General features: G+C 50.2%; 1 protein-coding gene across 1 annotated transcript in view; it reads left to right on the top strand.

The window, feature by feature from the left end:
• NDUFA10 (NADH:ubiquinone oxidoreductase subunit A10) overlaps positions 1-12,936 on the top strand; it is a 35,617-nt gene extending 22,681 nt beyond the window's left edge. Inside the window, exon 10 of the mRNA XM_043462162.1 lies at positions 12,558-12,936. Coding sequence (XP_043318097.1) covers positions 12,558-12,626 — 69 coding nt within the window. The 3' untranslated portion in view covers positions 12,627-12,936. The remainder of the gene's footprint in view (positions 1-12,557) is intronic.
• The last annotated feature ends 1,662 nt before the right edge of the window (positions 12,937-14,598 follow it).

Raw genomic sequence — 14,598 nt, 5'->3', positions numbered from 1 at the left:
CTCATTATAACTTTCCTTCATAGACGCGGAATATTCAGGATTCTGTTACTTCTTGGGTTTTTTAAGTTGTGTTTATTAAAGAATTTGCCTCCGTTTCATATTTTCTAATTTCTTGGCATGAAGTTGTTCATGTGTTTTTAATTAGATCACATTGATCACATTGATGGTGGCCCCAGTCCCCTTCTTCATCCTGTTACTGGTCCTGGCGTTTTCCCTCCTTCTATTTCAGACTCTTGAAAGAAGTTCGTCATTCAGGGAACCAGCTTCTTGCTTGTACTGTTGTACATTCCATTCACTGATGACTGCTCCTTATTTTTTCCCTTTCATTTGCTGTTTTTCTAACTTCTTAGTATGAGTGGGTGGATCATTGATTTTCAGCCTGTCTTGCTTTTGAATATATGCATGTAAACCTGGTCACATTGCCCTCCAAATTTTGCTTAATTTACTGGATCTCATAGTTCTTGATGTTGTGTTTTCATTATCATTCAGTTCAAAATATTTTCTAATTTTAATCTGATTTCTTTTTTGGCTATTGTGCTAATTTGAATTATATTAGATAATTTAAAAACAGTCAGAGTCTTTCTAGTGGTTTCTTGTTGCTGATTTCTGGCTTAACTCCTCTCTGGTCACAAACAGCCTTGTGATTTCAGTCTTTGGAAGGCAGCTGAGACTGACTTTTGGGCCCAGCGTTGGTCACCTTGGCGGCGGTTCACGGTCCTGGAGGAGAAGGCCGTTCCGCCCCTCGTGTGCCAGGCTCCTGTAGCGTCCTTGAAAGGAAGTCTGTCGGTCGTGTCATTCAGACGGCCTCTCTCCTCACTGACTTGTTTGCTTCCACTGTCAGCTTGCCATGAGAGGTCTGGGGGAGGCTGCCACTGTCTGTGGGTTTGTTCCTCTAGTTCTGCCAGGTTTTGTTTCGTGTATATCTTGAGTTGCATTATTAGACTTAGACACATTTAGAATTGCTGCACATTCCTAATAGAGTTACCCTTTTGTTGTTCAATAACTAAGTCATGTCCGACTCTTTGCGACCCCATTGACTGCAGCACACCAGGCTCCTCTGTCCTCCACTGTCTCCTGGAGCTTGCTCAGACTCATGTCCATTGAGTCAGTGATGCCATCCAACCATCTCATCTTCTCTCTCCCCCTTCTCCTGCCCTCAGTCGTTCCCAGCATCAGTGAGTTGGCCCTTCACATCAGGTGGCCGGAGTTTTGGAGCTTCAGCATCACTCCTTTTATGTGTGATGAAATTTCACTTGTATTGTTGGTGCCGGTTCTTACCTTAAGGATACTTGACTTGTAACTTCTATAGTGTCCACAGCTTTCCTTTGGTTAATATTTGCATGGTAGTGCTTTTTCCACATCTTTTAATTTCATTGTTTCTGTATCTTTGTATTTCCAATGGACACCTTCTAACCTGAGAACAGTTTTGTCTTTAGTTTTTGCCCAGTCTAACTATGGGGAATATCTATCCATTCACATTTAGTGCAATTGCTGATACATTTGTGTTTAAATAGCTTATGTTAACTATATATTTTATATTTTTCTTGCCTCTTCTTTGTATTTATTTTTTTTCTTGCATATTTGTGGATTAATTTTTTTTTTTTTTTTACCATTTTTATTCCATTTCCCATACTGTTTGCTTACTAGTTATGATTTTTTCAATAGTTTCTTAGTGGCTAACCTGGTGATCACAGTGTTCATCCTTGATTTACTAACTTCTCATATGCATCAGTAGTTCTCTAGTTCCACAGTATCAGGCCCCTTGACCCGGCTCTTGTGTGCTGTTTCTGTCATCTGTCGTCACTGTCTGTATGTAAACCTTCGGACACTGTGGTTATTGTTCGTGTGGTCAGTTCACGCACACTGACCCCTGGCTGCCCCGCTGTTGAGGCCTCCCTGGTCTCACACCTTCCTGTAGGTCACAGTCCTTCTGTCTGAGGAAGCTTTGCTGACGGCAGATTCTCACCCTTATTGGTTAAGGTGGTCTTTAAGTTATTCTGATTTTCATCTTGGAATTTTTCAAACTTACAAAAATAATAGGAATAGAAAACTAACTTCCGAACCTCTGTCAGTGATCAGCATCACGACCATGATCTTCAGCCATCCTCACGCACCGATTCTCAGCGAGTGGTCCCCGTGTCAGGGCACCTGGGCGCCCTGAGAAGTGCCAGTTCTCAGGCCGCAGCCCAGGCCCCCGGAGCAGTCTCTGGGGAGGGGCCAGGGGCCTGTTGTAGGGAGTCCTCCAGCCGGTTCTGATACACACTAAGGTTTGAGGACCACGGCTGCAGCGTGTAATTCTTATAAACAAGGACATTCTCCCACTGACGACAGCACAGCTGTCAGAGTTAGGAAATTAACAGTCATGCGCTACTACCTCTGACCCACAGACCTTGATCAGAGCTCATCAGCTGTCCCAGGAAGGTTCTTTAGAGCAAAGGGATTTAAGCCAAGATAATAGATTGCATTTAATTTTCTTGCCTCTTTAGAACCTATGAATATGATCAGTTCTTAAGACTTTCCTTGATATTTAAGACCTTGGCACTTCTGAAGATAACAGGATGGTTATTTTTTAACATCCCTCAGTTTGATTTGGTTTGGATATTTTCCCATGATCAGACTTAGGTTTTGTGTGTTTTTTGTAGGGATGTTAGGGAACTTACTATATCTTATCAAGCAGCATGTGATTCCTGTTTGTCCTGTCATGGGCTCGGTTACCTTTGGTCACTTGACTGAGATGGTGTTCTCACTGTAAAGTTACTGTTTTACTCTTTGTAATTAATAAATATTTTCAGTGGAAGTACTTTGAAACCATGTAAATGTCCATTTCCTCATCAAACTTTGACCCAGTAGTTAGCATCTGTTCATTTTCTTGGCTAAATTAATGGTTAATATGATAGCTATCAAAGCATAATTATCCTGATTCTGCCATTCCTTCTACATTATTAGTTACTGTTCTGCTATAAAGAGATGCTGTCTCCTCTCTCTGCTTGTTCATTTATTTATATCACTATGGATTCCCAAGATTCCTATTTTATACACGTACATCTGTATTCACTTCTGTCTCAGTGTACTGACAGCCGCGAGTGCACACCAGCACCTTTAATTCCAGGCTCCTCCTCATTGTCCCCCGTTCCCCGTCCTTCTCAGGCAGCGGGAACCCTGGCCCTTCGGTTCAGCGTTTCCTCCTGGCCGCGCCCCGGGGTGTCCCCACGCTCCCTCTGCACAGGCCCGCGGTGGAGCCTGGTGACGCCCGCAGTGCCCGCCCCCCACCCCTGGAGCTGCTGAGCTCTTTTGAAAGGCTTTTTCCACATGTGTCTGGCAGGGTTTTGCTGTGTTTTAAGGCAGTGTTTCTGACTTGGTTCTGAGCATCTGTGCTGTCTCGGGGTGTGTGTCTGTCCCTTTGTGTGTACTTTGCTTAGAGTCCACAGCATTCTTTGGCTGACACGTGTTGTCGGGTTTAGAATAGCCTGGCTTGCACCCCGTTTTCTCCCCTCCCCTTGGCTTCACACGCTGGGCCCTTTCTGCCGTGTTCTGTGTCCTCTTTCCTCTGTCCTCCATCCTGTCTCTGTGACCTTCAGCCCAGATGTGTTCTTCACTCTGTCTTAATTACTAACTCTTTTCAGCTCTTCCGGATCTGCTCCTAGGCCTGTGTTTTCTGTGGTTGAGATTTTAACTTTCATCATAGTTGTTTTTCATTTTAGAATTTCCTTCTTTTAAAAAAAAATTTTTTTCAAGTTGTTGAAATTATTTTGTTATCTAATCTCTCTTGCATATCAGTCACAAAGTTATCTGGTAACTGTAATATTTGGACCTCTGTTAGATCTGTTTAAACTCATTATCCCTCTGGTCTTTTCGTTTGGGGACATCTAATCTTATGTTTTGGTATACTGGTATTTTTTCAAATGCCAGTCATTATTTTGGAAGAACAGTTAAGATGGTGTGAGGCTGCAGCCGTGTGCTTACTGTCCTCCGGCAGCATTTTAGTATGCAGGCTCCGTGTCAGTCAGAGGGCGAGCCGGCGGGCGCTGCCCTGGGGCTTGAGAGGTCCGCTGTGTTTCCCGTGTGCCCTTACTGATGGGAGTCCTTGTGCTGGACCGCTTCTCTGGGGGGGCCTTGACCACTGCTGGGCTCACTCAGCTTCACTCCTGCCAGTAAGTGCGGGCGGGGCCCCTGAACGGAGGCAGCCCCCTCTTTGCTGTCCTCTTCCGGGACCTTGGAACCTCCCTGCCTCTGATGTCTTGGCACACGTTATTTTTCGTATGTTGTCCATTTTTCCTGGTGGCTCCGGGGGGACTTGGTTTGTGCTCGTCCACCAGAAGCTGGACATACTCGTCATTTCACCGAGCGACACAGTGAGGCTACTTGGCTTTTTTTCATCCTTATTGTGTTTTCTCTTATTTTTGATCTGTGACCATTAAAGGGAGGCTGCTATATTGGACTTAGGATTGTAATGGTTAGAAATGTTGGGATTTTTAGTCAATGTTTAAATGATTGGGGAAATCTAATTCTTAAAATTCTTAGGTGTTTTTAAAAATAACTTCATTTTTTAAGAATGATTTTAGACTTAGGAAAAATTATGATGATATTAGAGAGGGCTTCCCAGGTGGCTCTGTGGTAAACAATCTGCCTGCCAGTGCAGGACACATAAGAGATGTGGGTTCGATCCCTGAGTCAGGAACATCCCCTGGAGTAAGAAAGGGCAGCGCACTCCAGTATTCCTGCCTGGGAAATCCCGTGGACAGAGCAGTCTGGAGGGTTAGAGTCCATGGGGTGGCAAAGAGGTGGACATGACCGAGCGTGTGCACACAGATAGTTCTTGTTGTTGTTCAGTTGCGGCTGACTCTCTGCGACCCCGTGGACTGCAGCACGCCAGGCTTCCCCGTCCTTCACTGTCTCCCTGAGTTTGCTCAAACTCGTGTCCATAGAGTCAGTGATGCCATCCAGCCATCTCATCCTCTGTCGTCCCCTTCTCCTCCCACCTTCAGTCTTTCCCAGCATCAGTGTCTTTTCCAATGAGTCGGCTCTTCACATCAGGGGGCCAAAGTATTGGAATTTCAGTTTCAGCATCAGTCCTTCCAATGAATGAATATTCAGGACTGATTTCCCTTAGGATTGACTGGTTGGATCTCGTTGCAGTCCAAGGGACTCTCAAGAGTCTTCTCCAACACCATAGTTCAAAAAGATCAATTCTTCAGCCCTCAGCCTTCTTTATGGTCCAACTCTCATATCCATACGTGACTGCTGGTAAAACTATAGCTTTGATTTAGCTGGACTTTTGTCGGTAAAATGATGTCTCTGCTTTTTAATGTGCTGTCGAGGTTTGTCATAGCTTTTCTTCCAAGGAGCAGGCATCTTTTAATTTCATGGCTGCAGTCACCATTTGCAGTGATTTTGGAGCCCAAGGAAATAAAGTCTGTTACTGTTTCTAGTGTTTTCCCGTCTATTTACCATGAAGTGATGGGACCAGATGCCATGATCTTAGTTTTTTGAATGTTGAGTTTTAAGCCAGCTTTTTCACTCTTCTCTTTCACCTTCATCAAGAGGCTCTTTAGTTTTTCTTCACTTTCTGCCATAAGGGTGGTATCATCTGCATATCTGAGGTTATTGATATTTCTCCCAGCAATCTTGATTCCAGCTTGTGCTTCATCCAGTCTGGCATTTAGCATGATGTGCTCTGCATATAACCAAGATGACAATATACACATTTGATGTACTCCTTTCCCAATTTGGAACCAGTCTGTTGTTCCATGTCTGGTTCTAACTGTTGCTTCTTGACCTGCATACAGATTTCTCAGGAGGCAGGTCAGGTGGTCTGGTATTCCAATCTCTTTTAAGAATTTTCCACAGTTCGTTGTGATCCACAAAGTCAAAGGCTTTAGCGTAGTCATTGAAGCAGATATTTTTCTGGAATTGTCTTGCTTTTTCTGTGATCCATGGATGTTGGCGATTTGATCTCTAGTTCCTTTGCCTTTTCTAAATCCATCTTGAACATCTTGAAGTTCTTGGTTCATATATGCTGTTGAAGCCTGGCTTTGAGAATTTTGAGCATTACTTTGCTAGTGTGTGAAATGAGTGCAATTGTGTGGTAGTTTGAACATTTCTTTGGCATTGCCTTTCTTTGGGATTGGAATGAAAACTAACCTTTTCTAGTTCTGTGGCCACTGCTGAGTTTTCCTAATTTGATGGCATATTGAGTGCGGCACTTTCACAGCATCACCTTTTAGGATTTGAAATAGCTCAGCTGGAACTCCGTCACCTCCACTAGCTTTGTTCATAGTGATGCTTCCTGAGGTCCCCTTGATTTTGCACTGTAGGATGTCTGGCTCTAGGTGAGTGATCACACCATCATGATTATCCGGGTCATGAAGATCTTTTTTGTATAATTCTGTGATTCTTGCCACCTCTTCTCAAGACTTTCTGCTTCTGTTAGGTCCATACTGTTTCTGTCCTTCATTGTGCCCATCTGTGCATGAAATGTTCCCTTGGTATCTCTAATTTTCTTGGAGAGATCTCCAGTCTTTCCCATTCTATTGTTTTCCTCTGTTTCTTTGCATTGATCACTAAGGAAGCAATCTTATCTCTCCTTGCTATTCTTTGGAACTCTGCATTCAGATGGATATATCTTTCCTTTTCTCCTTTGCCTTTCACTTGTCTTCTCAGCTATTTGTAAGGCCTCCTCAGACAACCCATTTTGCCTTTTTGCATTTCTTCTTCTTGGGGATGGTTTTGATCACCACATCCTATACAGTGTTACATAGTGTTACTCCATCCATTGTTCTTCAGGCACTCTATCAAATCTAATCCCTTTAATCTGTTTGTCACTTCCACTTTATAATCATAAGGGGTTTGATGTAGGTCATACCCGAATGGTCTAGTGGTTTTCCTTACTTTCTTCAATTTAAGTCTGAATTTTTAAAAAAGGATAAGTTGAAATTATAATGTAAGTAATAGTGAGTGTATCTCTTCATTCACAGAATTTTGTTTGGACCTTAAAGACATGAGCAACAGTTACTGCCAAATTTCACTCTAGAAAGGGTGTTGCAGGGAATAAAGATGAACTAATAAAACCCTTCTGTGAATTTCTTCTTCAATGGTTCGTATCTGGAAAGATGTCTGTCTCCTTGAAGGTTCCCTGGCCCGGCTGTGAGCACAGCTCTAGAAATGGCCGAGCAAGCAGCCGGTGAGGCCGCCGTCTCTGAGGGACTGAGACGTGGGTGGTTCCCTGAGTGAGCGGTGCGGGGACGTTTTAAGGGATTGTTTCTTTCCCAGCCAGATTGGTTCAGTACTAGAGTGGAGGGTGCTCTGCGGCCATTTACTTCCTGGAATAAGCGAGAGTAGACAGGGTGCTTTCTATGGCGACGGTCTGCAGAAATGAGTTACCCTGGTTTCTCGCTGTCCAGGAAAACAGCATTTAAAAATGAGTGTTTTAGCCAGTCGGAATATGAGAAGTTTGTTCTGTTGGTCCTTGTACAACGTGGGGGTAAGAACTTACCGGTGGCCCCCTCCATTTCCGCGGTCTGTGGTTCCCCTGCGTTGCTCAAGGGTCAGCTGTGTCATCCTGATTAATGTAATAAAGGTAATAAACCGAGACCTGCATCACGGTCTCCTCAGAAGCCTGAGGAGCTCTGGCCCTGCGCTTGCGGGGAGCCTGGGAAGGAGGCGGGGCGGTGTTCTCCCGACACACCTGTTGTCTCCTTGTGATGGTAGTGGAGAGGCGGAAACCTGGGTCCTACGGGGAGGCTGAGCTTGCGGACGCTCTGTGGTTGGAGATTATTGGGTAGTGCTTCCAATTCTTGGAAAACGAAATCGCACGTTATCCTTTTATTTTTTTAATTAAATATTTTGGTCTCATTTTTTTCCAGGAACTCTCTGCTCTTTCTGTTTCTGGTGTTTTTGAGTTTAACCAAGATTGATCTAGATTTAAATTTCTTTCTTGTTAAGCTGATACTTTCTGATTCGTTGGTAGGATCTTACTCCTTGCTTCTGTTTTCCTTTCTTCTCTTACTTTAAACATCTTGAACGTAGCTGCTGTATTCCGTGTGTGGTGTCAGGGTTGGAGGCCTGGCTTTGTCATTGATCGTTTTCTGTGATTCCTACCCGTGGTGGCTTATTTCCTGCTGCCTTTCGGAGACCTTGGACCCTGAATTCATGCTTTGTGGGTGTTTCTCCCTGGCGCTCCCCAGGACAGGATGGTTCAGGAAGTTTTGAATTCAGGTGAACCCAGACTGTCTGGAAATCAGTTACCTTGGTTTGTAGTTGGGTGGACTCCCAACCCGGGTATTTCATGCGTGGGGCATCCTGTGTTGTTTGCTGATGCTGACGGCCCTGCTCCTGGATGGACTGTGCTGCTGGCTCCAGGCCCAGGGATTCAGGAAGAGCCGGGCTTGAAGCTTCCTTTGCTGCTTGTGGGATTCCAGGTCCGGATGGTGAGGATCAGGAGCCGACGCTGTGTGAGGACCGGCTGAGGCAGTGAATTCTTAAGGTCCCCAGTTGAGACCTCCTTGCGCGTTCTCCCCCCCCCCCCCCCCCCCCCCCCCCCCCCCCCCCCCCGCCTTCCCCTCCCCCCACCCCCAGTCACTTCTGAGGCACACCTGTGGGAGGTGCGTGGCCAGGACCACCTGCCCGGTGCTCTGCAGGTGGCCCGGGGGTGGAGCCTGCCACTCACCTGGTTTCCCGCTCCCGCTCCATTTCAGCCCCAGGTGAGTTCTCACGTTGCTGAGCAGTGCAGCTGAAAGCGCTTCTGGAGGTTTTGTGTTGAGGGTTTCAGGGTGCTGGGCTGTTGCTTTGCTGGAAGCGAAAGGCTTCTCTGTTTTTGTTTATGATCTGAAAGCTGATTTCGTGCTGGTTCTTCCGTGTCCCTTCTGCAGAAGGTCCGAGCGGAAGCTCGGTCTCCCTTTGCGCAGTGGACAGAGAGTCATTCAGCCCAGTTGAGGGTGTGGAAGGGAAGCCCTGCGCTGAGACCTACGGCATCTCGAGAGCGCTGGGCGGTGGGGCCTGCTCACCGCAGCCCCTGCTGCCGCCCCAGGCACACCCCTGGTGTCCTGTCGCATGTTTTCTGTTTCAGGTGCTGCTCTAGGCCCTGGGGACATGGAGGAGTAAGGGGTAGCGGGCATGGGCAGTGATAAGCAAGTGCATAGCAGGGCCTCTGAGTGCTGTGGGGGCTCAGGTGGGGGCCGCCGTGTAGGAGAGGTCTTGGGTGCCTGCCCACATGGGTGCTGGTGTCCCCGCCACACTTGGGGGCGGGGGGAGTGATCCTGGGAGGTAGAGGCAGGCTCGGCTCATTCCAGGAATGGAAGCGTCAGTGCAGGTGGGGGAGAGGGGCAGGCAGAGTGCAGGAGAGGAAGGCACTGTCAGTGAGACTGAGGCCCAGGGAGGTCATCAGGGCCCCGAGGCCCCAGCAGGGCAGGTGGGGCCCTTCACGGGGGGCCGCAGGGCGACCCCTCCGAGACTGGGCTGGTGGCTTCTGTGTCAGTCCTGGTGTGGGCTCGGCCACTTCACCTGCCGTGACACGGGGGCCTTGACTAGTGAAGGGTGACCTTTTTAGGAGAGGCAGGGTCTCGGACTTTCACGTGCTGAGAAGGACTGGTTTGGTTTGGTTTCGCTGACCCGTGGCCTGGGCGCTTGTTTGCAGCCCTGTGGTGGCCCTGGCTGGGCTCCTGCTGGCCTGCGGCCTCCATGCCGTCTCCAGGGACGTGGGAGCCGTTTATCACCACGTTTCCATTCACACAGCACTGCCCCAGCTCTGCAGATGGAAGTGACCCTGTGAACAAACTCATGTAAACACTGAATGTGTGCGTGAGTGCCTGCTAGTTTTTTAAGCCGTTTTCAAGCCCTGCATCAGGTCACTTTTTGTTTCTGCACAGCCCTTCCTTGGGGTGGGCAAACCATGAATCGGTTTCCACTTTACCGATTCTGTCTCTTTCCAATTTAAGGAGGCCAGATGCTATTAAGATACTGTGTTCCCTCCATGAATCAGATCGTGTCCAAGACAGTTGCTAGGACAACAGGATCTTCAGTTTTCTCTCCTGCTATTTTTATTTCCTTACTATCTCAGGTTACTATTTTCATTTTCAGTGTCAAGTTCTCCTTTACAATTTTTTAAAATAGAGTTGTTTAATAAGTTTAATGTGTTAATATTGCATGTTCTTGCCTCTACAAAGTTCACTTTACTAAAGACAAACTTGTAATAAACAGAAAAGGCTTAGGATCAGTTTATCTAAATCTGCTGAAGAAGACAGGGACAGACTTGGCTGTTTCGTATTTCCTCTCGACATTCAAACCTTAGTTAGGACTAATTAGGCATCTGTTTTTTATGTTAAAATGCACGTTCTCAGTTTAGAGGCTGTTTAATGTGAGTAGATGTTTAGGGCTTTCAATCTGTCCTTCGTTAGTTGTGGCTGGAAGAGGCGCTAAGACCTGCCCCTCTCCCCCCAACTCACCTCACGCTCCGTGGAAAGCTCTTGTTAAAGTTAAGCATGAGTCTGCATGTCCCATTATTTGTATTGCCGTGTATGGGAAATAACTCGTGCCCCTCGGCGAGGAAAGTTAGTGTCAGAGGTGGACGTCCCGCCGAGAGCACTGGTCTGTGCAGAGGCGCAGGTTTCCACGGGACCTGCAGCTGTGAAGAGACGGGAGACCTTTCACCCACAGCCCGGCCAGCTGGGGTGCCCGCGCTGCCCTCGTGTTCAGTCGTTACTTTGTTTTAGGATTTTTAGAAAGCGTCCTATTTTCAGCTGTTTGAACAAGGGTTGAGTTAGCTTTCCTTTTCAGCTAATGTGAGTTAAATGGAATTAAGACGTTTACCTGTATGATACTGCGACCCTGTGGCGTGAAGACGAGCCCCGAGTGTGGATGTATTTGTAGTGGGTGCTCCGCCTCTCTGGAACCGTGTCCCCTTCTCCCCGTCCGGTTGGGCAGGGAGCACTCAGACCCCTCCACCGCTCCGGCAGTTTCCACCTGCTGCTGTCCCACTTCCTGACTGGCTTATGTGTTCTGTGTATTACAAGCTTAGAGAAGATAGGACTTGCGTTCATGTCTCTCAAAGCAGCTAGGACACAGTGCGTCAGAGGTGGAGGATTTGTTTCCTCCAGGAGAATGAGCAAATATGTGTGTTTCTTTTTTCAACTAGCTGGTGTCTGAGCAGCTGGCTAATTCAGCCTGTGCCGGCATCTCTAAGCGCCCGGTGTAGCCTCTGTGACCTCGGACTTCTTGAGCCACGTCCGGGCACTCTTGCCATCCAGCCTGGTGCGGGTAAAGCTGGGTGCCTTTCCTAACATCAGGGCTCACCAGGGCCTCAGATGCCATGCGGTCAGACTCAGTAGCATCACTTCATTTCCGCTGCCTCTGGAGCCCCCACTCAGAACTCACACCCACCGTCCCTGCCAGCTCCCCCCCGATGCAGGACGGGCCCGCGCGGGCCAGAGCGCTGAGCTCCAGCCAGGCCCAGGGGCAGCACTCCTGCTGGCTCATCAGGCACCTCCTGGGGGACGCGCTGGGCGGCCCCATGACCTCTGCCTTCACGGCTCCGCGGAGGGGGTGTGCAAGTGCGGAATGGATTGGCGGTGGGGGCGCAGGTTGGTGGAAAGGGGAATGGAGTGAGAAAAAGGCAGAAGCTAGTTCTGCGTCTCACTGTGAGACACTGCAGACGGAAACCTCCTGGGGTTCTCTGTCGGCTTCTCTGCACTGAGACGGCCGCTGGGATCTGGGGACCCCGCTCTGCGCCCACGACCGGTCAGGTGCTGCCCCGAGAGGGGCAGAGAGCAGACTGGGGCACGGTTACTAGAGGCTGGCGGACTCTGCGGCTCCGGACTCTGCTCGTGTTTATTCTCTGCTCTGTGGTTTAAAATCCGATTCACAAAGAAGATGGCAGAGCCTTCCCGTACCATGCTGCGGTGCTGGTGGCTGGCCTGGCGGGCCTGCTGCTGTTAGGAAGGCTGGGGAGCCTCCTGGATCGTCCCTGAGGTCTGAACTCTGTTCTCTGGATGCGAGGCTGCAGTTCGTCATTCCGATAAAACATTGCTTTCTGCTGTGATAGAGATGAAGGCATGGTAAACTCTTAGATTGTTCTCCTCTTGCTACAGCCGCTGTGTTTGTGGCAATTGGCTGGGGACGCCTCGTGGACGAGGGTGGCTGAGGGGAGACGCGCCCGCAGCTCCTGCTTCATGGCCGCTTCTGGTTCCCACCCTGTGTCACTCAGGGTCCCCCCGAGGCTGCCCTGTGTTCCCGGGCCCCACCCCCAACCGGCCGTGGGGTCCCTGTGGGAGGTGCAGGCAGGAGACGGGAGGGTCGGAGGAAGAGGGCTGACACATCCGCTGCCGCTACCCTTCCCGCACGGCTGCGGCTCCCCTGGGCCAGAACAGCCTCTGCCCATGGCTCCACGGCCCTCTCCCCAGGATGGAAGCTCCCGAGGCGGGGTCCTGTTGTGCTTTATTCCCGAGGAACCCCCAGGGGCAGGCCCCCCTGCCCTGGGGGGCGAGGGATGGAGCAGGGAGGCTGTCAGTGAGCAGGAGACGCATGTCTGCTGTTAACTGCTGGTAACCATGCTCTCCGTCCCGCAGCTGCCGGGCCGCAAGTACCGTGCTGGGTACAACGAAGATGTTGGGGACAAGTGGATCTGGCTGAAGTGATGCCTCCTGGACGCTGCCTCGCAGTGATGAAGACATGCCCAGGCCCCCAGCTCCTGGACTCCGCTAGCCTCACACTGGGGGGCAGGGGTTCGAGCATCGCACAGCAGACATCGGGTAGTCACGGGAGCGAAGGGAGCCCCCCAGTTACAGGGGCCCAACTTTATTCTGCAGCGCCGGTCCCCGGGCAAGCAGCGTCCACTGTGAGAGAGCAGGTGCCACCCGGAGCGTCTCCATCCCCACAGCCTGCCTCTGTGTCGGCCGAGTCTGCCTGTGTTTTCAGACTTCGAGAAATAAAGCCGCTTCTGTGGCACCTCTGTCCGTGATGCATCTGCACTCGCACATACATGACACATACATGACACATACATGACACATACACACACCATTAGCTCACAGTTTGCTCGGATGTGCTTTGGTTTGATTAAGACATACATGAGGACTGAGGAGTGGTTCTGAAGCGTCTGCTCTGTGTGTTTCAGAACATTACTGCCGCATTAGGGGAAGAGGAAAAAGGCAAGGAGGAAACAGCCAAAGGAGGGAGAAATTACCCCCGATTTATAGGGCCGGTTATTTGTGGTAGAAGAGCTCTGGAATTCTGCGAGGACCGTGGTCAGCTGACCTCGTGACTCCTTCCTTCGAGGGGAGGTTCAAGCAGAGGATGGCAGTGGGGTAAAACACAAAAGCAAATCAGTGTACCTACCCCTTCATCACCTGAAAGTCCAGTTGTCAGAAACGAGTCACGCGAGAGGAAGTCACACTTCTTTATTCACCTCCATTGAAACTTGGAAAACAGAAGCGAGGTTTCCTGCGGGCTGACTGTCGCAGTGCGCTCCTCAGGACTTGAGCTCTTAAGCTGCGGAACCACTAAATCAGGTTTTCTGCCCCAGGGCTCCGCGTGTTCAGCTCGCAGCTCCAAGCCACAGGGGACTGCTGAAACGTGAGGTGAGGTCCCGTCAGGGTAGGGCTCAGTCCGGGTGCTCCCTCTGCGTGGCCCGTGGCTCCAGTCCTGGACGTCCTCAGGGCGGGAGGTGCTTAGGGGTCGCTACAGAAGCCCCGCCGCCCGCTGGCCCCCTTCTTCCTCTCTCCCCTCCCTCCCGCCCTTGCTGGCCTCGCTCTGGTAAGATTCTAAGGATTAAAAAGTTCCCCAGCAGTTTCTGGGTTGGCATCCAGAGTTTAGTGACCAGTGTTTTGCATTTCACAAAAAAGCTGCTTTTGTCATTAATAGTGAGTGCGTCAGGCAGGGGGCCAGTCCCGGAGGCCTGGTCTGGGCCCCTCACAGACCCGTTAGAGGAGAGGGAGGAAGGAACACGGGTCTGATTGTCTCGGCTCTGCCAGCGTCTTAGCCTAAGGAGCCAGCGCTCACTGTCACGGGCCTGAGGTCAGTGGGCAGGCCGGTGACGGGCCGCGGGCAGGATGGTCAGTGCTGACCCGTGACACTGCTCCCGCCCGGCCGCGGGTGTGATCTGTGGGCTGAGGAGGGGATTGCGTTGTGCTCAGATTGCGTTTTTTTCTTTTCCTGGGAGGTTGGGCAGAAGGGCGCATGTCCGAGCCTCTGCACCCACGGAAGGCCTGAGGAGCCGAGGGGGGAGGCCACAGGGTGCTTCCAGCCTCTCCTGCTCCAGGTTCGGGAAGGAAGCATACGTGTGTGTCTCCAGGAGGGAGACTGAGAAGATGCTCATTTTCCCCTAAAGCACCTTTTCTGTCAGGTTTTGTCACCAGGCGGGTGAGGACGCCAGCTGCTTAGAGGGTGGCAGACAGGTCCTTAGGTCCACGCCAGCTGGCGGGTCACTGGGCCTCACTGTCCCTGCGGCTGCCCGCGGCCCTCGGCCCAGCGCTCACCAGGCGTGTGGCCCATTGTGGGATAGGTGACCCAAGGGTGCTGCTCACCTGTCCTCATCTCGTCTCGGGATGGGATCTGTGATGCGACAGGAAGGAGACGCGCCCTTGCCCTGCCCGCCGAAGCCCGTTTTGT

Source organism: Cervus canadensis, chromosome 2 (genome assembly GCF_019320065.1).
Source record: "Cervus canadensis isolate Bull #8, Minnesota chromosome 2, ASM1932006v1, whole genome shotgun sequence".
Taxonomy (NCBI): domain Eukaryota; kingdom Metazoa; phylum Chordata; class Mammalia; order Artiodactyla; family Cervidae; genus Cervus; species Cervus canadensis.
This window is presented reverse-complemented; position numbering and strand designations above follow the sequence as displayed.